This window comes from Leucopleurus acutus (genome assembly GCF_964270905.1).
Source record: "Leucopleurus acutus genome assembly, chromosome: 10".
NCBI lineage: Eukaryota > Metazoa > Chordata > Mammalia > Artiodactyla > Delphinidae > Leucopleurus > Leucopleurus acutus.
In genome coordinates, this window is record NC_139153.1 from 66917095 (window position 1) to 66939692 (window position 22598).

At 35.6% G+C, this 22598-nt stretch overlaps 1 protein-coding gene across 1 annotated transcript in view; it reads right to left on the reverse strand.

Annotated features, from left to right (window-relative positions):
* SRPK1 (SRSF protein kinase 1) overlaps positions 1–22598 on the reverse strand; it is an 81248-nt gene that overhangs the window by 27681 nt on the left and 30969 nt on the right. Inside the window, exons 3-6 of the mRNA XM_082849030.1 lie at positions 10739–10857; positions 9592–9700; positions 8586–8673; positions 7435–7522 (exon numbers count right to left, since the gene is read on the reverse strand). Of these exons, the coding sequence (XP_082705156.1) occupies positions 7435–7522; positions 8586–8673; positions 9592–9700; positions 10739–10857 (404 nt within the window). The remainder of the gene's footprint in view (positions 1–7434; positions 7523–8585; positions 8674–9591; positions 9701–10738; positions 10858–22598) is intronic.

Here is a 22598-nt window from a genome sequence, read left to right on the forward strand (position 1 = left end):
CAAAATCAGACAAAATACATAAAACAGATTTAAAGACCCTGGACAAAGAAGATCTCCCTGAGAGATCACTGTCTTCTTACTGTCTTGAGACTCTCCAAGCAAACCCCTTGAGTTAAACAGACGGAGCTGAGAGTCCTGGGAGATCAAGGCAGCAGCTATGGTTCACAGAACAATACTAGCGAGGAGAGAGCTGCAGAGAAAGAGTACCCTGGAGATCTAAAAAGGGATCCCCCTCAAGTATTCAGTAGAGTAGTAATCAGCATAGGTATATGAGGAAACTACTAGAGGGGAAAAAAATCATCTGAAAGGATTAGAGGGAATAGTGCCCAGCATTCTCACAGAGCTCCAACAGTATCTGCTCTCATCAAAAGGACTAGAAAAATTCAGTTATAGTCATAGGCCAGAAATAAATCCACACATATATGGTCAATTAATTTATAACAAAGGAGCCAAGAACTTACAATGGGGACAGTAATTTCAATAAATCATGGGGGTACATGACTCTTTTTGAATTATGGTTTTCTCAGGGTATATGCCCAGTAGTGAGATTGCTGGGTCATATGGTAGTTCTATTTGTAGTTTTTTAAGGAACCTCCATACTGTTCTCCATAGTGGCTGTACCAATTCACATTCCCACCAGCAGTGCAAGAGTGTTCCCTTTTCTCCACACCCTCTCCAGCATTTATTGTTTCTAGATTTTTTGATGACGGCCATTCTAACTGGTGTGAGATGATATCTCACTGTAGTTTTGATTTGCATTTCTCTAATGATTAATGATGTTGAGCATTCTTTCATGTGTTTGTTGGCAGTCTGTATATCTTCTTTGGAGAAATATCTATTTAGGGCTTCTGTCCATTTTTGGATTGGGCTGTGAAAACCATAATTCAAAAAGAGTCATGTACCAAAATGTTCATTGCAGCTCTATTTACAATAGCCCGGAGATGGAAACAACCTAAGTGTCCATCATCGGATGAATGGATAAAGAAGATGTGGCACATATATACAATGGAATATTACTCAGCCATAAAAAGAAACGAATTTGAGTTATTTGTAGTGAGGTGGATGGACCTAGAGTCTGTCATACAGAGTGAAGTAAGTCAGAAAGAGAAAGACAAATACCGTATGCTAACACATATATATGGAATTTAAGAAAAAAAAAATGTCATGAAGAACCTAGGGGGGTAAAACAGGAATAAAGAAAGACACAGACCTGCTAGAGAATGGACTTGAGGCTATGGGGAGGGGGAAGGGTAAGCTGTGACAAAGCGAGAGAGTGGCATGGACATATATACACTACCAAACGTAAAATAGATAGCTAGTGGGAAGCAGCCGCATAGCACAGGGAGATCAGCTCGGTGCTTTGTGACCACCTAGAGGGGTGGGATAGGGAGGGTGGGAGGGATGGAGACGCAAGAGGGAAGAGATATGGGAACATATGTATATGTATAACTGATTCACTTTGTTATAAAGCAGAAACTAACACACCATTGTAAAGCAATTATACTCCAATAAAGATGTAAATAAAAATAATAATAAATCATGGGGGGAAACCTGAACAGCTACATGCAAAAGAATGAAACTGGACCATTATCTTACACTAGACCCCAGAATCAACTCAAAATGGATTAAAGACTTGAACATAAGACCTGACACCATAAAACTCCTAGAAGAAAATACAGGTTGTAAGCTCCTTGACATTGGTCTTGGCAATATTTTGGATCTGACACCAAAAACAAAGTCAACAAAAGCAAAAATGAAGAAGTGGACTACATCAAACTAAAAATCTTCTGCAGAGCAAAGGAAACAAAATGAAAATGAAACGGCAACCTATGGAATGGGAAAAAATATTTGCAAATCAAAGATCTGATAAGGGGTTAATATCAAAAATATATAAAGAACACATATAACTCAATAGGGGAAAAAAAACAAATCTGATTAAAAAATGAACCAAGAATCTGAACACATATTTTTCCAGACAAGACATACAGATGGCCAACAGGTACATGAAAAAGTGTTCAACATCACTAATCACCAGGGAAATGCAAATCAAAACCACAATGAGATACCACCTCACAGCTGTTAGAATGGCTATTATAAAAAAGACAAGCGATAACAAGTGTTGGTGAGGATGTGGAGAAAAAGGAGCCCTTGTGCACTGTTGGAGAGAATGTAAACTGGTACAGCCACTATGGAAAACAGTACGGAGGTTCCTCAAAAAAACTAAAAAGAGAATTACCATACATTCCAGCAATTCCACTTTTGGGTATTTATCCGAAGAAAACAAAATCACTAACTTAAAAAGATGTGCACCCCCATGTTCACTGCAGCATTATTTACAATAGCCAAGACATGGAAGCAACCCTAGTGTCCACTGATGGATGAATGGATAAAGAAAATATGGTCTACATACACAATGGAATATCATTTAGCCATATGAGGAAGGAAATCTTGCCATTTGTGATAACATGGATGGACCTTGAGGATGTTATGCTAAGTGAAATAAAACAGAAAGACAAATACTATATGATCTCACTTATATGTGGAATCTAAAAACAAAACAAAACAACAAACTCATAGATACAGAAAACAGACTAGTGGTTGCCAAAGGTGGGGGGTGGGGGAAATGGGTGACGGTGGTCAAAAGGTACAAACTTCCAGTCATAAGATGAATAAGTCTGGGACTTCTCTGGGGGCACAGTGGTTAAGAATCCGCCTGCCAATGCAGGGGACACGGGTTCGAGCCCTGATCCAGGAAGATCCCACATGCTGCGGAGCAACTAAGCCCGTGCGCCACAACTACTGAGCCTGTGCTCTGGAGCCCGTGAGCCACAACTACTGAGCCCACACGCCACAACTACTGAAGCCCGTGCGCCTAAAGCCCGTGCTCCCCAGTAAGAGAAGCCACCGCAAGGAGAAGCCCGTGCACCACAACGAAGAGTAGCCCCACCTCGCCACAACTAGAGAAAGCCCGCGCGTAGCAACAAAGACCCAACACAGCCAAGAAAAAATAAATAAATGAACTTATTTAAAAAAAAAAAAAAGATGAGTAAGTCCTGGGTGTGTAATGTACAGCATGGTGACTATTGTTAATACTACTATATTGTGTATTTGAGAGTTGCTAAGACAGTAAATCTTAAAGTTCTCATCACAAGAAAAAAACTGTAAGTATGTGGTGATGGATGTTAACTAAACTTACTATGGTAATCATTTTGCAATGTACACAGCTATCAAATCATTATGTTGTACACCCAAAACTAATACAATGTTATATGTCAATTATATCTCAATTAAGAAAAAAAACTAGAAAAATTCATAGTCCTGGGGCATTGGGTAGATTATTCAGAAGACCTTGCCTCAGTAGAAGGAATGATTAGCCCTAGACTGAACACTGCTCTGGAGCCATCTAACAAATGATAAAAGTAAAATCTGAAAAGGGTCAAACTGCTTCCAAGTAACAACTGCATCCCAGAACAAAGCTCAAGATTTATAGCTATACAACATATCCAGCAGCCAACAAGGTAAAACTCAGTGTCTCAAAGACTACCAGGCAACAAAGGTGAAGGAAAATGTATCTGAAAATTAGATACAGTAATAAATCAATCATTTGAAATTGACCCAGAACTGACCCAGACATCAGAATTAGCAGACAAGGAAATTAAACAGTTATAGCAGTATTCCATATGTTGAAAAGAGATACAGAAGATATATATAGAAAAAAAGAGATGCAAAGATGATGTGGTGTATATATATTAATGGAATGTGACTCAGCCATAAAAAAGAATGAAACCTCGCCATTTGTGACATGGATGGTTGAGATGAGTGAGACAAGAGAAAGACAAAACTGTATGATTTCACTTAATAATGTGGAATATAAAAGACAAAACAAATGAACAAACATAACAGAAAGATACAGAGAACAAACAGGTGGTTGCCAGAGGGGAGAAAGGTGGGAGGAGGAAAGAAATAGGTGAAAGAGATTAAGTAGTACAAAACTCCAGTTGCAAAATAGGTGAGTCATGGGTGTGAAATGTACAGTGTGGGGAATATAGTCATTAACTATGTAATATCTTTGTATAGTAATATAAACTAAGTAGACTTATCACAGTGATCATTTTGAAATGTACAGAAATATCAAATCACCACATCGTGCACCAGAACTTACGTAGTGTTATAGGTCAATTATACTTCAAAAATAAATAAACAAACTCAAAAGAAAAAGATCAAATCTGTGGTTACCAGAGGTGGTGGTTAGGGGAGGGGAAACTGGATGAAGGCAGTCAAAAGGTATAAATTTCCAGTTATAAGTACTAGGGATATAATGTACAATACAATAAATATAATTAACAATGCTATACGTTATATATGTAAGTTATTGGGAGTAAAGTCTAAGAGTTCTCACCACAAAGAAAAATATATTTTTTTCTATTTAATTTTGTTATTTTATGAGATGAATTATTGTGTGATAATCATTTAATGATGTATGTAAGTTAATTCATTATGCTGTATTCCTTATACACTGCTGTATGTCAATTGTACCTCAATAAGACTGGAAGAAAAAAAAAGAGAACCCAAATTGAACTTCTGAGATGAAAAGCAGAAAAATACCCTGGATGGGATAAATGGCAGATTAAGCACTGCAGAATGAGATTAGTGAACTCAAAGGTATAGCAATAGAAACTATCCAAAATCAAATACACAAAGAAAAAATAATACAAATGAACAAATAAACCCACCCACCCACAAAAGTAAGGGGCAACTTCAAGTGACCCAAAAAAAGGAAGCGGGGGAAAGGAATGAAGGTATTTGCTCTTTGCAATGGATCAAGAAATCATAAAAGTGATGGCAATAATTAACCCAGTAGCAAAGTGTATACCTAGTGCCTCGATTGTGTTCCCCATTTCCCACTCATAGGAATTAGGGCTTTTTAAAGAAATGGTTGACCCCAGGTTTGGGACAGGAAATGCACAAAATGAGCCTGGAACATTCTGATGTGCCAAATCATAAAGGAACTGTCAAAAACCTTGTGGCTCCTGACTGAAATTAAGAATAAAAAAACTAAAAGAAAAAAAAAGTATGAGACATTTGGAGAGACTGAAACACTGACTAGAAAAAAGGACTTAAGAAACTGATCCCCAATTTTTTAGGAATAATAACTGTGTTGGGGTTATATTTTCAACTTTTTAGGAATAATAACTGTGTTGGGGTTATATTTTAAGTCTTTGTCTTTTGGAGATACATTCTAAAATAATTACGGATGAAAAAATATCTTTAAGATTGGTCACAAAATTATCAGGAGATACAGACAAAACAAGACTGATTATGAGTTGATAACTTATGAAATGGGTAATGGATCTATGAGGATTCATCAAACTATTCTACTTCTGTATATACGAAATATATCAAAATAAGGTATTTTAGAATGCAGATTGATTAAACAAACAAATCAGAACACAGAATTGTTTAAGTTATTTTCACGTTCCTAGCTTTAATATTAACTTTCATTTGTTGAGATTACAATTTGACAACAATGTTATTTTAATTTGTAAGCAGTGATATAAAAATGACCAGACATTCAGTAGCTTAAAAAACAAGAAGAGGGCTTCCCTGGTGGCGCAGTGGTTGAGAGTCCGCCTGCCGATGCAGGGGACACGGGTTCGTGCCCCGGTCCGGGAGGATCCCACATGCCGCGGAGCGGCTGGGCCCGTGAGCCATGGCCGTTGAGCCTGTACGTCGGAGCCTGTGCTCCGCAATGGGAGAGGCCACAACAGTGAGAGGCCCGCGTACCGCAAAAAAACCAAAAAAGAAAGAAAAAAAAAAGCCTTCTTGCTTACGGTCAAATAAAGGTACTCAGCATTACTGAGGAGACTATTTAGAATATTTCTACAGTTTTACTATAATATTACCAAATTAATAGGAAAATGTGGCACAGTGAGAAACATTACAAGATCAAGAAATAGGGAAACAGAACCTAATGGCCATCATGACATCCTGTATGGTTTTATTTCATGGTTAGCCTTCCTCTTAATTCTTTGAAAACATGCATACCACACACACACACAGAGTAAGCCATCTATGAAATGACCACAACAGACGTAAAATGATGATTCACATGGAATGCTTCTTGTACCAGTTTCCTTAGAGATTTGGGGAAGGGGGGGATTTGATTTATATTTCTCCAAGGAAGTAAGTAACTGAAAACTAACTTCAGAATGATAGATAAAATCTTTATGTTATCACCTGTTCTCTCTCCTTTCTCATCCTCTCTCCTTGCTTCTCTGTTCAAATCTCTAACCATATAGTCCACATGATTAGAGATGGGCCCTATGTAGCCCATCTCCTTAAAAAAGGATCATCACTGGCAATTAAAAATGTGTGCTAAGAGAAGCTAAACATGCAGGGAAAGTAGAATGATATATGCAATGTCTTTCCTTATACATTTTAAAATAGTTTATAAACAGGTTTCAGACTCTCCAATCCAAGTGAGATTCTTCTTCATCTTTCATTCTGAAAAATGTGATAGGCCTTTACAAGCATAGCTGTTGCAACAACCTTTCAATTATTTCCGTGCATGTCACTCTGATATTAACCTGTAGGGAAAAGAATAGCTAACATTCCTTCCAACTTTAAAATTCTAAAATTCCGGATCAAAACATAAAACTAGTCAGTTTTTCCATTATGACAGAATGTGAACAAGTATACCTGTTTAGATTTTAAGCATACATGTATAGCCTCTTAAATACTGAGATAAAAATGCATTAAATTCTTGTTTACCCAGTATTTCTTTCTTTCTTTTAAATTTTAATTAATTAATTTATTTATTTTTGGCTGCACTGGATCTTCATTGCTGTGCGTGGGCTTTCTCTAGTTGCAGTGAGGTGCAGGGGCTTCTCACTGCGGTGGCTTCTCTTGTTGTGGAGCACGGGCCCTAGAGCGCACGGGCTTCAGCAGTTGCAGCTCGCGGGCTCTAGAGCATGGGCTCAGTAGTTGCGGAGCACAGGCTTAGTTGCTCTGCGGATCTTCCTGGACCAGGGATCGAACCCATGTCCCCTACATTGGCAGGCAGATTCTTAACCACTGGACCACCAGGGAAGTCCTTTACCCAGTATTTCTCATTAACTTCATTAAAATTTCTGCGCTAATTGATAAAAATCATAGAAACTACTTACTAGTACAAGGTTCTTTTCTTAAAAAGTTTCTTTGGGGTTTGGTTTTAATTTGCCTGAAAAAAGGAAAAAAGTGTAAAGCCAATAGCCTAAAAAATCACAACATACGAAGAGAGACCTGATTCATATCTGTGTTCAAAAGTTGACAATAAAGTAATTTGATTATAGTTTGTTTTGAGAGAAGAGACCAATGCTACCTGTACAAATCTTGTTCCTTTCTTTGGGATAGTTATTTCATGATTTGTTTTCAAATAGGTTTTAAAAAGGATACGTGTTCCATTAACTCCTGATATTTTAAAGTCATCTAGTAGTTGAACAACCATTTCTCTATTTGGATCATTAGGATCTGAATTGCGAACCTATAATAGGGAAGAAACAATGCTTAGCAAAAGGGAAACCATAGAAATAAACCAAATGGTGGTGGGGGAGGGGATACCTGCAGCAAATATAACAAAGGATTACTCCAAGAAAGAGCTCATACAAATCTATGAGACACACATAAAATTTTAATAGCTCAAACAAAGAACGTAATATAAGCAGTTCACAAAAGAAAACACAATCAACAAAGACTATTGTTTAATTATACCACTTTGCTACTCCCAAATTAACTGCTAGTTACCAGGCCAGGAGGAATTCAGGAGCTTTTGCAGGATGCAATCAACCATAGCACTAACCATACTGTTTATTCAGCCTTCATTTTTTTTCATAGAAAAACTTTCTGAGGGAAGGAAGCAGTACACTGATTTACTTTGGGGCATGAGCTCCTTATCTCATCACAGACTGGCACTTTGAAAAGTACTTCCTTGGAGCTCTCCTGGTCTAGCTTCCTCACTTTACGAATGAAAAACCTAAGGCTCAGAAGAAATAAAAAGATGAGTTGAAGGATATATTTGGATAGAGCTGGCCCTAAAACTCATGTTTTCTAACTCTGAGTTTAAGCTCCTTCTACTACACTGACATTTACTAATTTGTAACAAAACTGAAAATAAATTTTAATATTTACCTAAGTTTCCAGGTAATAAAGGGAATTAGTAAATATAGTGCTTATTTTTATATATTTGTATACGATTTTAAAACAAAAATATATTTATTCACACAACTTTTCTTTTAACCATAGCAGGAAAGAAAAACATTCTTTGTGCTATCTGGCACAGAAAACATACTCAATAAACATTTTTGTTTATTTGCAAGGTTTTTTCCCATTGTATATGTAGGGAGAATTCCCATCACAGCATATTCCACCAGTTCCCTACCACATACACAGGATGTGTAAATACTGTCTTCCTCTACCTCTTTAAGGATACTAGAACTTTACAGTAAAAATGAGCCATGCCAAAGAGTATACACTTGGTATATCTTAACTGAATAAAACTTTATTTATTTATAATGCTTTGCAGCTCACACATACAATCTAATACTTACTGATTTCAGCAACCGGATTTCATCAAGTGCTGTTTCGGTATAATGTTCAGCACTTTTAACTACTTTCATTGCCACAAACTTCTTCCCCCTAAGAAACAAACAGGCAATTAAGACTAAATGCTCTACCTCTATGTTAGGAAGCTAAGATTTAACTATAACTGGGAGACAGCAACAGAAGTACAAATATTGATTTCATATTTCCCTGTACTCAAACACGAACTACTACTATGGGATCACCTGTACCTCTTAATAGCTCTAACTGGCCAAATTTAACTTATGAGAAGAAGAAAATCTGTTCCTGGGTAATGTCAGTCACCAAACATTTCCTCTAAGTTAAAATCTACTTTCTGAATGCTCCGTGAATCCAAGTAAAACTATGAAGTGGGGATAAATAAGGGGGAAAGCTCCACCAAATCAGAAGTATTCTGTATATCTGTATAGCAAAACCGAAAAGCTTAAAAGCTATAATACTTTCCTCTAAGAAGCCAGAAGAAATACTTGGGTGAAAAACTGATAAAAAATTAAGCACAAAGATAGCAACTGCTATCTCACCAAAGATAGATGGTACACTTTTAGGTAAACATCCAATGTTAATTGCCTATGATTTTTATGTAGAGAAGTTTTACACTGTATGGCTGAACAAATCTGTTATCAAAACAAAATACAAAAAAATAAGTAATTTCACAAAGATTGGTCTAGGGCATCATCTAAAAATTTAGCTCTACTAATGAGAAAACCTATGAACTTACATACTACACTTTCTTTGGGTATTTGTAATGTTTTGAATTTGGGAGTTTCAAGCGCCTTACTGATACTAATTTAATCAATCTTGTGTCTCCTCTAAACTGACTCTTCATCCGAGAAAAGTCATTTGCCCAAGAACATAAAGATCCTCAGTAATAAGATTCTTATCAAAAAATCAGTCTAGAGCTTAGACTAAAAGTGGAAAATCAGACACAAACATTTAGGAATCACCTAATTCTCTTGCAGGATCGCAAAAACTTACTGAATATCCCATGATAACCACACTGTTGAAAAGTGTCCCCAGCCCAACTTTCGGATCACATGATATCTCCCATTGAATAGATCTCCGATTTTCACAAGATGATAACCTCCTGGAAGAAACAACAGGAAGCAAATAGTCACTTAAGTAGTAGGAAAAGGTATCTCACACCACGTTTTTCAACATCTATACACCTTTTAGCAAATAAAAATGGTTTTTTCTAACACAACCAACTCAACAAAAGAAAATGTCAAGTCAGCAACACAGTATTATTGAGCTCATGTTACAAAAAATATCTTAAAGAATAAGAGTAATGATTTAGAGTGAGCAAGTGATGCTTTGTGGAACAACCAATAATTACTTAAAAAAATAAGTCATCCTCAAACAAAAATAAGGTTATGTTTCACAACATTCTTGCCCCTCAGTAATCCAAGATTTATCTAAACATATAAATCTATTTTGAGACTAGTTGTAGTCTCAGGATGCTTTTTAGGAGAGAGATGAATGAATTCCATTTATTTAACTTTAAAAAAAGAAATTGCTTTTCTAAAACATAAAAACAGGAAGGCCTGAAAAGGCTGCCAACAGTGGCAGGAATCAAGGGATTTAAACATGCATCTCTGCCTACTGAGAAGAACCAGGTTCTCCTCAATGGTTAAGAGATATTCTGTTATAAAATCCTACCCAAGAATCCTGCAAAGTTTCATAAAAGAAACAGAAAAGATAACAGGCAACCTTATGACACAGTTTAAGTATATATAATTCCAGTTTAATGTATCTTAGCAATCATCACTTTGAGAAAATAGTAGTGAAAGGTGTTTTTCAAAAGTCTACATACCAAATCTTACCACTGGCTACTTCTGGGTGACAGCATTACAGATGGCTTTTGTTTTCTTTTTGTTTAACATATTTCTGAAATTTTCTAAGGTAAATATGCACTATCTTTTTTAAGGAATAGAAACAAGTTTAATTTAAACTAAGCTTTAATTAAGTCAAAGTAAGAGGAAATACTAATTCCTATACTTAGAGAAAAGGATGCAATAAGCAGAAAGCATCAATACTGTTTATGCTGATAGACCAAATATTCACATGAAAAACTGCATATACATGGATCACATCTTACTTAGTATCTCCTCACAGAAAATCTTACCTTTACAATAATCATTGGGATCTTCCTGCTCATCATCATCAGATCCCAGAATCTCCTCTTCCTGCTCTGGGAGATCACTCTCAGAGTGGGGAGCAGAGCCTCGGTGCTGAGTTTCAGATCTAAGAAATAATACAAACATGTTCATTCCATATGGACAGAAGAAAACAGGACCAATTAATAGATACTACAAACAGAATGTTATGTAGTGGCAACCTAAGAAAACATTACCTATCACTTTACCTCATGTTAGGAAAATATTCGTTTTTAAAAAGTCAGTACATGATTAAATAAAATCTGGAAAATATATAAAAGTACAAAGGGAAAAAAATTACTTGAATCTCAATATCCAAACAAAGTTGCTGATAAAACTACTAGACCTTCTTCCAGTTATTTGCTGTATTTTTATAAAAATATATATCGGTAATCACATGCTTTATAAACAAATTTGTATCCGGCTTTGCCTATTATACTGTAAACTTTCCCCCTCATACCTATGCAATCTATTAAGTCTTACATATTTCCCTTAGAAGTATCACTATTTACTCTGGTACATTCTGCTCAGCTGGACATTTGTTTCTAATTTTTCACTACTAAAAAATAAAGCTGTTGAGTATTTTTAGATAATCTTTATTCTGTATTTAGAATTATTTCCCTAAAGTTAAACTACCAAATAAAGATAGAAACATTTACCCTATTTATAAAAATAACATGTTAGGACTTCCCTGGTTGTGCAGTGGTTAAGAATCCGCCTGCCAATGCAGGGGACACGGGTTCGATCTCTGGTCTGGGAAGATCCCACATGCCGCAAAGCAACTAAGCCTGTTCGCCACAACTACTGAAGCCTGCACCCTAGAGCCCACGTGCCACAACTACTGAGCCCATGCACCGCAACTACTGAAGCCCATGTGCTCTAGTGCCCGTGTACCACAACTACTGAGGCCATGTGCCACAACTACTGAAGCCCACGTGCCTAGAGCCCATGCTCTGCAACAAAAGAAGCCACCGCAAGGAGAAGCCTGCGCACAACAGTGAAGACCCACTGCAGCCAAAAATAAATTTTAAAAAAAATGTTAAATGTAGGAAATTTGGAAAATAATTATTTTGTTAGATCTCTACTCTGAACATATGGACTATTTCCTTCCAGTCTGTGGCCATGAACAGTTTTTAGGATTATTACATAGTATGACTTTTCTGATAGGGTTGTAGTGAAATACATCTCCAGCTACACATGGGCTTCCAGTATTTAAGTATTACTAAGTTCAGAAAACTTAGCTTATTTAACAGGTAAAAACATGATCTCGTTTTATAATGTATTAAACACTTTCAAATTGATACCTTTCTCTACATACTGTTTATTAGCTGTATCAAAATTTTTGAGCACTGAGTAGTAGTTCGGGAGGCAGAAAGACTTGGAACTGCATTCAGGCTCTGACACTTATAAGCTGCCTGCTTCGTAAAGCTTTAAGCAAAAGAAACAGTGTCCAAAGCACTCTTTTCAGTAGTTGTAGGAAAAGGAATTTTAATTCCCATTTTCCAGTATTTTATTTGTGTTTCAAACCTGTTTCATCAGATTGTTTTTTCCAAAGATTCAATTTAACAGAAAATTATAACAGCAGAATCAGTTACATGGGCTGTTGAGACATAAGAAATACCTTGGCAAGCATGACTAGATTTAGATTTCTGGTGGCCATTCCAACCTGCCTCAATTCTTGGTACTTTTTTGTCCCCCAGAGGATACAAAAGTAGTTATAAAACTGCATGATTCAATGTGTTCATTCTCAGTGAAAACATGTCTTTGGGAAATTTATTCAGTATGGAACTACCTGGCTTACTTTCCTAAGTGGAAATAATGAGTCTGAATGAACATTTCCAAATGTTTACTTCAATAAAATAAATTACTTCAATAAAATAAATTAAAAAAAATAAATTAAAAAAAAAGCCTCTGCCAGAAAAAGACAAAAACCAAAAACAAAAAGAGAAAATTTGAGAAAACAGAGATAGTTACCATTAGATAATGAGTATAAGACGATGACGAGTAAAGAGCTCAAAATCACTATAAATTTGATTGATGGTTGTTATAAGAAAATAGTATAAAAAATCTGAAGAAATACTACAGAAAGAAATTTCAGCTTATTAACATTCGAAACTGAAAACAATTCTTCCTAGAACAAAAAAGGAGAGTTCTAAAATAGTTTCAATCTGTGATTTTAAACTCTTCATATCTATTTTCATGCCTCAAGTATTTGCTATTCATATTCAGAAGACAAAAACTGTATCAGTACTTTAAAGCTCTCAAAGCATATAAAAGTTAACCCAGTACATCTATAAAATCTCTAATATAAACTGAAATGGACAACAGATCAAATTTTAATAGCAGTATGCTTCCAAAGGAGTCAATTTATAACCTGATCAAAACACCAAAATGTTAGAAATAGGAATATATCTGGCTGTGGTACAGAATAGAGCCAAGGCAAAAATCTGGGAGAAAGGCAGAAAGTAGCGGAAAAGCTTGACAGATTTGACACAGAAACTCTGGAGTGTGAACAAAGAGATGATAAAAACCAAATTAGAGTGTTTTCTCTTATTTCCAAATATCCTTTCAAGATTCCATTTCTGGTATAATCATCACTAATCACCCAAGCAAATAGTAAAACCAAAGTACCAAACAAAAATTTACTGAATTATTTGCAGCCAAATATTATATATTCATAACTATCATAAATATGCTATTTATGAGTTTTCACTTAAACATTTCATGAATTTATATACTCAAACTAGCCACGTGAGCGCCACACTCCCCTGTTTTCTAAAGAATAAATGAAGAAATTCTTATAGCTCAAAACAAAAACACCCTGCAAACTCTATTCTAACTCACTAAAATTGGTTTATAACCTACTAGTGGGTTGGGTTTGAAAAATACTGTCCTAGAAATTATCTTTCACTTCTTTTTTTTTGTTTTGTTTTGTTTTTTTGTTTTTTTTGCAGTACGCAGGCCTCTCACTGTTGTGGCCTCTCCCATTGCAGAGCATAGGCTCCGGACGCGCAGGCTCAGCGGCCATGGCTCACGGGCCCAGCTGCTCCACGGCATGTGGGATCTTCCCGGACCGGGGCACGAACCTGCGTCCCCTGCATCGGCAGGTGGACTCTCAACCACTGTGCCACCAGGGAAGCCCATCTTTCACTTCTTTAGTAAGATATAATTCACATGCCATAAGCTCACCAATCTAAAGTGTACAGTTCAGTGGTTTTAGTATATTCAGAGTTGTGCAATATCACCACAAACTAAATTTAGAACATTTTCATTCCCCACCCCCACCCCAAAAGCCCCAAACCCATTAACAATCACTCACCATTACACTCTTTCCCCAGACTCTGGGAAACACAAGTCTACTTTCTGTCTCTATGAATTTGCTTATTCTGCATATTTTATATAAACGGAATCACATATTATGCAGTCTTTTGTGACTGACTTCTTTCACAACATGTTTTCAAGGTTTATCCATGTTGTAGGATGTATCAGTACTTCACTACTTTTTATGGCTGAATAATATTCCATTATATGGATAGACCACATTTTAATTTATCCATTAATCAGTTGATGAACATTTGGGTTTCTACTCTTTAGCTATTATGAATCTTGCTGCTATGAACATCCTAGAAGAAACACATACAATCGTGTTCACAGCAGCACTGTTTGTAATAACAAAAAGCAGGAAACAACTAAATGTCCATCAAGAGGAGAATGGGTAAGTTATAGTATTTTGATATAATAAAATATTATACCCAACAGTGAAAATGAATAAGCTACATGCGTCAGCTTGAATAAACTGCACAAACATAAGATGGAACGCAAACAGCAAGCTGCAGAATAAATACAATGCATCACCTTCAATCAAATTTTTAAAACATACAAAACAGCCAATATATAGTTAAAATACAAAGAATTACACAACTGCAACTAGTAGGTAAATAATTCCTAGAGATCTAATACACAGTACAGTGATTATAGACAATAAAACTGTATTACAAACATAAAACTTTCTAAGAGACTAGATCTTAACTGTTCCCACCACTGGAAGAAATAATAATTATGAAATGTAACAGAAGTATTAGCTAATACTACAATGGCAATCATAATGTGATATAAATCCATCAATGTGATATAAATCCATCAAATCAATAGGTTGTACACTTTAAACTTACACAATATGTCAATTATATCTCAGTTTTTAAAAAGCTGAGAAAAAAGAATGAAAAAAGAAACAACACAAAAGAAATACAGGACAAAAAAAAAAAAAAAGAAATACAGGACAAATTCAGGATAGCTATTAATTCCACAAGTGAACTATAATATAGAGATATGATCAAGGAGGAGTACACGTGGGCATCACCTGTACAGTAATGAGATTTTCTTAAGCTGGGTAGGAGCTACCATTTTATTATTTCTTCTTTTCTTCTTTTTTTGTATATCTCAAATACTTTGTTTAAAAAATATTGGCTCTGATTGCTTTCAAGTTCAAGTATGAATCTAACATATGGTTGGCTTATTGAGATTTTGCTAAAACATTATCATACACTTGGGAATCTTATTGACCTTATCCATCAAGTTACCCCAAAAAGTGACTTTATTTTGTCTCTCTCAGGTTAATCACGGCTTTATCACAAAATACAAATGATGGCAAAGGGGAAAGGGGAGAGATTCAACTGCATGCCTAATTCATGAAAAAACTTAGATTCTCCTGTTTGTTTTATGAATAAACAATTCAAATAAATGAAAAGTATACAGAGAGAATTTAAATAACAAACAAGTTTGATCTAAATTGATATATTCGTATATGTAACTTTATATCCATTCTTTCCAAACACTGAAAAGAATTGGCATACTACAGAATAAAATGAAAATATCCTGGCAGATCTTGATTTAAAGAGGAAATGAAATTTAAAATTTCGAAGTATTTAGGTATAAGAGCATTACATGTTAAAATCTATGACATACTCAGCTTTACTCAAAGAGAACAATTTATAACCATGAGTATACCAATTAGAAAACAAGAAAAGCTGTTGTTAACTGAATAAAGAGCTAGAAATAAAAGGAGTAAAATTTTAACTCTAAATTGAAAGTTAATTATTTGAAAAAGATTAATAAGATAGATAAGCCTCAGGCAAAACTAATTAAAAAAAAAAACCCCACAGGGATATAACAATCATGGGGACTGAAAAATTGAAGAGTCAGCCCTAAAAGGCAACAAGGTCAGTTGGTCAGACAGTAAGGTCAAGTGCTACTACATTTTCAACGAAGAATACCAGTTAATAAAGTATACCAGTGCATCTCTAAGAGTTGGAAAAGCTTTCCAGTTAATTTGAGAGCACTAGCATAACTCTGACATCCAAAGCAGAAGAGAATAACACACATGCATTCATGTGTGCGTGCGTGCGTGCGTGTGCACACACACACAAACAAACCTACTGGTCAGTTTCACCAGTGAACTTCATATACAACTACTAAATATTGTAATATTCACAAGCAGACATAAAAGGATAATTCAAACAGGAAACTTACTGTTATTCACTATTTAATGTATGTACAGAAGAAAACTCTTAGAAAAATTATGAAGACATCTGACAAAATTCAAGATGCATTTGAGACTGAAACACTTCGTAATCTAGGAATGAAGTGAAGAGAAACTTACTCAACTCAAAGTTATCTATTAGAAAATCACAGAAACATTATACGAGCATTCCTACAAAAGACAAATGTTCATCACAATTACACAGTTTAACGGCTACTTTTCAAAGTTGTACTTGCAGTCACAGATAATAATTTAAGGCAAGAAAAAGAACCAGAACTGTCACCATTACAAAGTGGCTATTTACCTAGAAAATTGGAGAAAAATAACCGAAAAATTAGTACAACCAATAAAGGGTTTTAGGCAAGGAAGAAACAACTACCATACAAATTACAAAAACAAAAGTATTTCTACATAATGGCAATAACCAATAAAAAAATGTAATAGATAAAAAGCAATAAATTTGCAACAGCAACAGCTCTAAAATCTAGAAACACACACATCTGAAGGGTATATGATGCTTTAACAAACTAACAAAAGCAAGCTATAGAATACTCCTAGATGGGAAGAATCAAACCTTTAAGTGTCAATTTTCTAGGAAGTAACCCATAAATTCAAAACAATCTCAACTGAAAGCAACATGGTATTTTGTAGAACCTGACCAGTAAAATCTTGGAAAAGGAAATTAGCAAAAACAGCCAAAAATTTTTCAAACAAGAGAAATAATTGGGAATTTGGCCCCCAGATACCAAAATATAACACTATAGTAATTAAAACTGTAGTCCTGGTACTGGATCAGAATGAAATCTAGCCACAGACTCAAGTAAATATGAGAATTTAGTATTAAATAAAATTGCATTTCAAAACAACGAGAAAAACTGAAGTTGTTTGGGAAAGGAGTCCTTCTAAGAGGGAAGCAGGAAGGTCAGAGTGAGATATGATGACAATACAAGGAAGGGGCCATGAGCCAAGGAATGCAGGCAACTCAACCTCTAGAAGTTGGAAAAGACAAGGAAATGGATTCTTCCCTAGAGCCTACAGAAGAAACAATGCGCTGCTGACCCATTTTAGACTTCTTATTCCCAGAACTGTAAGATAATAACTTTGTGTTGCTTTAAGCTACTAAATTTATAGCAGCCATAGGAACCTAATACAGCAGCCTAGCATTACTCAATCTAATAACATGCCAGTTCAAGAAAACATTCAAATGTTCTATAAATGCATGAAAAGATCTCAAATCAATAGTAACAGAGAAAAAAATTAAAACAAAGATCATTTTTTTGCCCAGTGACTTGGGAGAAATCAAAAAGCAATAATTTCATATATTGACAAGGACTTGGAGGGAGTGGGTAGGCACTCTTTTATGCTGTTGATGGGAATAAAATTGGTGAAGTCTTTATGAAAGGTAATTTGGCAGTTTGATGCTCTCTGTCTTGTTCCAGCTCACCAGTGTCTTACAGAAGAGAACTTATATACTCATCTAGTGCCCTGATTTCTGCAACTGTTACTCAGGGGACACCACCAGACTGCCTGGTCAGCAGGGTTTACACCTGCAGTTCCATAGAACTGTATCAATTTACATACTTTTAAAAGCTGCCTGAGAGTCAAGCTTCCAAACAGCCTGAATCTAGGTGCTGAGATCCTCCCCTTAGGGACAGTGACAGATCTCGGCACCTCCTCAACAACTAGGAGCTATTAAAAATATAATAGCCTGCTGGACTTTCCTGGCGGTCCAATGGTTAAGACTCCACATTTCCACTGCTGGGGGCGTGGGTTCGATCCCTGGTCAGAGAACTAAGATCCTGCATGCTGCACAGTGCAGCCAAAATAAAAAATAGTAACAGCCTGCTTGAACAAGCACAAAGGTCTGAGAGAAGACAAAGAGTTGGGGAAGGGTTGAAAGACAAGGTTCAGCTCCTACACGAGTCCACTCCTTCAAGACTTGGAGACGTAGCTGTTTCCAACCAGTCAACGTGGAGAATGAAGCAGAATGAAGAAACAGAGTAACGTATTCCAAATGAAAGAACAAAATAAAACCTCAGAAAAAAGCCTTAATGAAATGAACATAAGTAATTTACCTGATAAAAAGTTCAAAGTAATGGTCATAAAGATACTCAATGACCTGGGAAAAGGAAAAGATGAACACAGTGGAACCTTCAACAAAGAGATGGAAAAAATAAGAAAGTATATCAAATAAAAGTCACAGAGCTAAAGAATAAAATAGTTCACTGAAAAATACACTAGAGGGGTTCAACAGCAGACTAGGTGAAGCAGAATAATCAGTCAATTCAAAGACAGATACTGTAACTCACCCAATCAGAGCAGCAAAAAGAAAAAAGAATGAAAAAAACTGTAGATGATTTAAGGGACAACATCAAACAGACTAACATTCGCATTAAAGGAATACCAGAAGAAGAGAGAGAGAGGCAGAAATCTTGTTTGAAGAAATAATGGCTGAAAACTTCCCTAATTTGGGGGAGGAAACAGACACCCAGATCCAAGAATCCCAGAAGGTTCCAAAGAAGAAACCCAAAGAGATGCACACCAAGACACATTATAACTGAAATCTCAAAAGTTAAAGAGAGGGAGACACAAGAGGGAAGAGATATGGGAACATATGTATTTGTATAACTGATTCATTTTGTTATAAAGCAGAAACTAACACACCATTGTAAAGCAATTATACTCCAATAAAGATGTAAAAAAAAAAAAGTTAAAGACAAGGAGAGAATATTAAAAGCAGGAAGAGAAAAACAACTTGTTACACGCAAGGGAACTCCCATAAGATTATCAGCAGATTCTTCAGCAAAAACTTTGCAGGCTAGAAGGAAGCAGCTGATACACTCAAAGTGCTGAAAGAAAAGAACTAACCAAGAATACTCCACCCAGCAAAGTTATCATTCAGAATTCAAGGAGAGATAGTTTTCCATACAAACAGAATCTAAAGCTGTTCATCACTACCAAACTGGCCTTAACAAGAAATGTTAAAGGGATTTCTTTAAGCTGGAAAGAAAGAGTGCTAATTGATAAGAAAATATATCAAAGAACAAATTTCACTGGGAAGGTAAAAATATACTAAAGTGAACTAAACACTATTATAGCTAGTATGAGGATTAAAAGACAAAAGTAGTAAAAATAATTATGGTTACAATATTTTTTAATTAGTTAATTAATTAATTAATTTTTGGTTGTGTTAGGTCTTCACTGCTACGCATGGGCTATCTCTAGTTGCGGTGAGCAAGGGCTGCTCTTCGTTGTGGTATGCAGGCTTCTCATTGTGGTGGCTTCTCTTGTTGCAGAGCCTGGGCTCTAGGTGCATGGGATTCAGTAGTGTGGCACGTGGGCTTCCGTAGTTGTGGCTTGCAGGCTCAGTAGTTGTGGCACATGGGCTTAGTTGCTCTGCAGCACATGGGATCTTCCCAGACTAAGGCTCAAACCCATGTCCCCTGCATTGGCAGGAGAATTCTTAACCACTGCGCCACCAGGAAAGTCCCCTTGTTGAGTCTTTAGTAGTTAGAATTTTTCAGAAGTTGAGAGAGATGAACTGAATTGTATAATATCACATATAAAATTGTACACATCTTAGGTCTTTTTGGCTCCAAGTCTATTTCTAGTCACATTTTTCTTGATCCAGAGCTCTATTATTTGAAAGTTTGCTAACCCTTGTTATTGGGTAAATGCTGTGATAGATTCTACGTAAGATGTAAAAACAGGCATCTGCAGTGGCAGGCGGATTCTTAATCACTGCACCACCAGGGAAGTCCACAATAATTAATTAAGGGATACACAAGTAAAACGTGACATCAAAAACATAAAATGAGGGGAGGGGAAGGAAAGAGTAAAAATGCTGAGCTTTAGAACAGGATCAAACTTAGTTGTTATCAACTTAAAATAGACTGTTACAGATCTAAGTTGCCATATGTAAGCCTCACTGTAACCACAAAGCAAAAACCTATAGAAAATTAAAAAAAGATAAAGAAATATAAATAAACCGTTAAGGGAAATCATCAAACCACAAAGGAAGAGAGCAAGAGAAGAAAGGAAGAGAGAGGCACTACAAAACCAGCCAGTAAACAATTAACAAAATGGCAATAAGCATATACCTGCCAATAATTACTTTAAATGTAAACAGATTAAATTCTCCAATCAAAAGACACAGAATGGCTGAGTGGATAAAAAGAACAAGATCCACCTATACGCTACCTACAAGTGACTCACTTCAGATGAAAGGATACATACAGACTGAAAGTGAAGGGTTTCCATCCAAATGGAAAGCAAAAGAAAGCTAGAGTACATATACCTATATCAGATAAAACAGACTTTAAAACAAAGACTGTAATAAACAGACAAATATGGGTATTACATAATGAGAAAGAGGTCAATCCAACATGGGAATATAACATTTGTAAATATTTATGCACCCAACAAAGGAACACCTATTGATAAATATATACAGCAAATATATTATTAACAGACCTAAAGGGAGAAACAGACAGCAATACAATAGTAGTAGGGGATATATCATCCAGACAGAAAATCAATTAGGAAAAATACACATTAAATGGTCCACTAGATCACATGGACTTAACAGATACATACAGAACATTCCATCCAAAACCAAAAGAAAACACATTCTTCTCCAGTATACATGGAACATTTTCCAGGATAGATCACACGTTAGGCCCCAAAACAAGTCTTAATTTAAAAGGACTGAAATCTTATCAAGCATCTTTTCTGACCACAATGGTATGAAATTAGAAATTAATTACATGGAGAAAACTGGAAAATTCACAAATATGTGGAGGTAAAACAACATGCTACTGAACAACCAAAGGGTTAAAGAAGAAATCAAAAGAGAAATAAAAAAATACCTTGAGACAAATGAAAGTGGAAAAGTAACATACCAAAATTTGTGGGATGCGGCAAAGGCAGTTTTAGAGAGAAATTCATAGTGATAAATGCCTACCTGAAGAAATAAAAAAAGTCTCAAACAACCTACCTTTACACCTCAAGAAATTAGAAAAAGAAGAAAAAACAAAGCCCAAAATTACTAGAAGAAAGGAAATAATGATGAGAGCAGAAATAAATGAAATAGAGATCAAAAAGACAATAGAGAAGATCAATGGAACTAAGTGCTAGTTCTTTGAAAAGGTAAACAAAACTGCCAAGCCTTTAGCTAGACTCACCAAGAAAAAAAGAGAGAAAGACTCAAATAAATAAAATCAGAAATGAAAGAGATGTTACAGCTGATGCAACAGAAATACAAAGGATCATAACTGATCATATTATGAACAACTGCATGCCAACAGATTGACAACCTATAAGAAATGGATAAATTTCTAGAAACATACAACTTACCAATACTGAATCATGGTGAAAGAGACAATCTGAACATAGACTGATTACTACTAGTAAGAAGACTAAATCAATAACCAAAAATCTCTTAACAAACAAAGGCCAGGATCAGTCAGCTTCACTGGTGAATTCTAATAAATATTCAAATAAGAATTAATACCAATCCTTCATAAATTCTTCCAAGAACAGTAGAGAAGAGAACTCTTCCAAATTCATTTTATGAGGCTAGCATCACCCTGATCCCAAAATTAGACAAGCATGCCACAAGAAAATTACAGGCCAGTATCACTGATGAACATAGATGCAAAAATCCTCAACAAAACATTAGCAAACCAAATTCAATAATACAGTAAAAGGATCATAAACCATGATCAAGTGAGATTTACTCCAAGGGTGCAAGAATGGTTCAACAGCTGCAAATCAGTCAATGTGATATACCACATTAACAAAATGAAGGATAGAAATCCTATGATCTCAATAGATGCAGAAAAAGCATTTGACAAAACTCAGCATCCATTTATGATTAAAAACTCTGAACAAAGTGGATACAAAGGAAATATATCTCAACATCATTAAGGCCATCTATGACAAGCCCACAATGACCATCATACTCAGGGGCAAAAAACTAAAAGCTTTTCCTCTAAGATCAGGAACAAGACAAAGATGCCCGCTCTCACCACTTGTACTTAACATAGTACTGAAGTCCTAGTCATCACAATTAGGCAAGAAAAATAAATAAAAGGCATCCAAATTGGAAAGGAAGAAGTAGAACTTTTACTATTTGCAGATGACATGACATTCTATATAGAAAAGCCTAAAAACGCCATCAAAAAACTGTTTGGGCTAATAAATCTAGTAAAGTTGTAGGATACAAAATCAATACACAAAAATCTGTTGGATAAATATAGGGTATATATATACCCTAATAATGAACTATC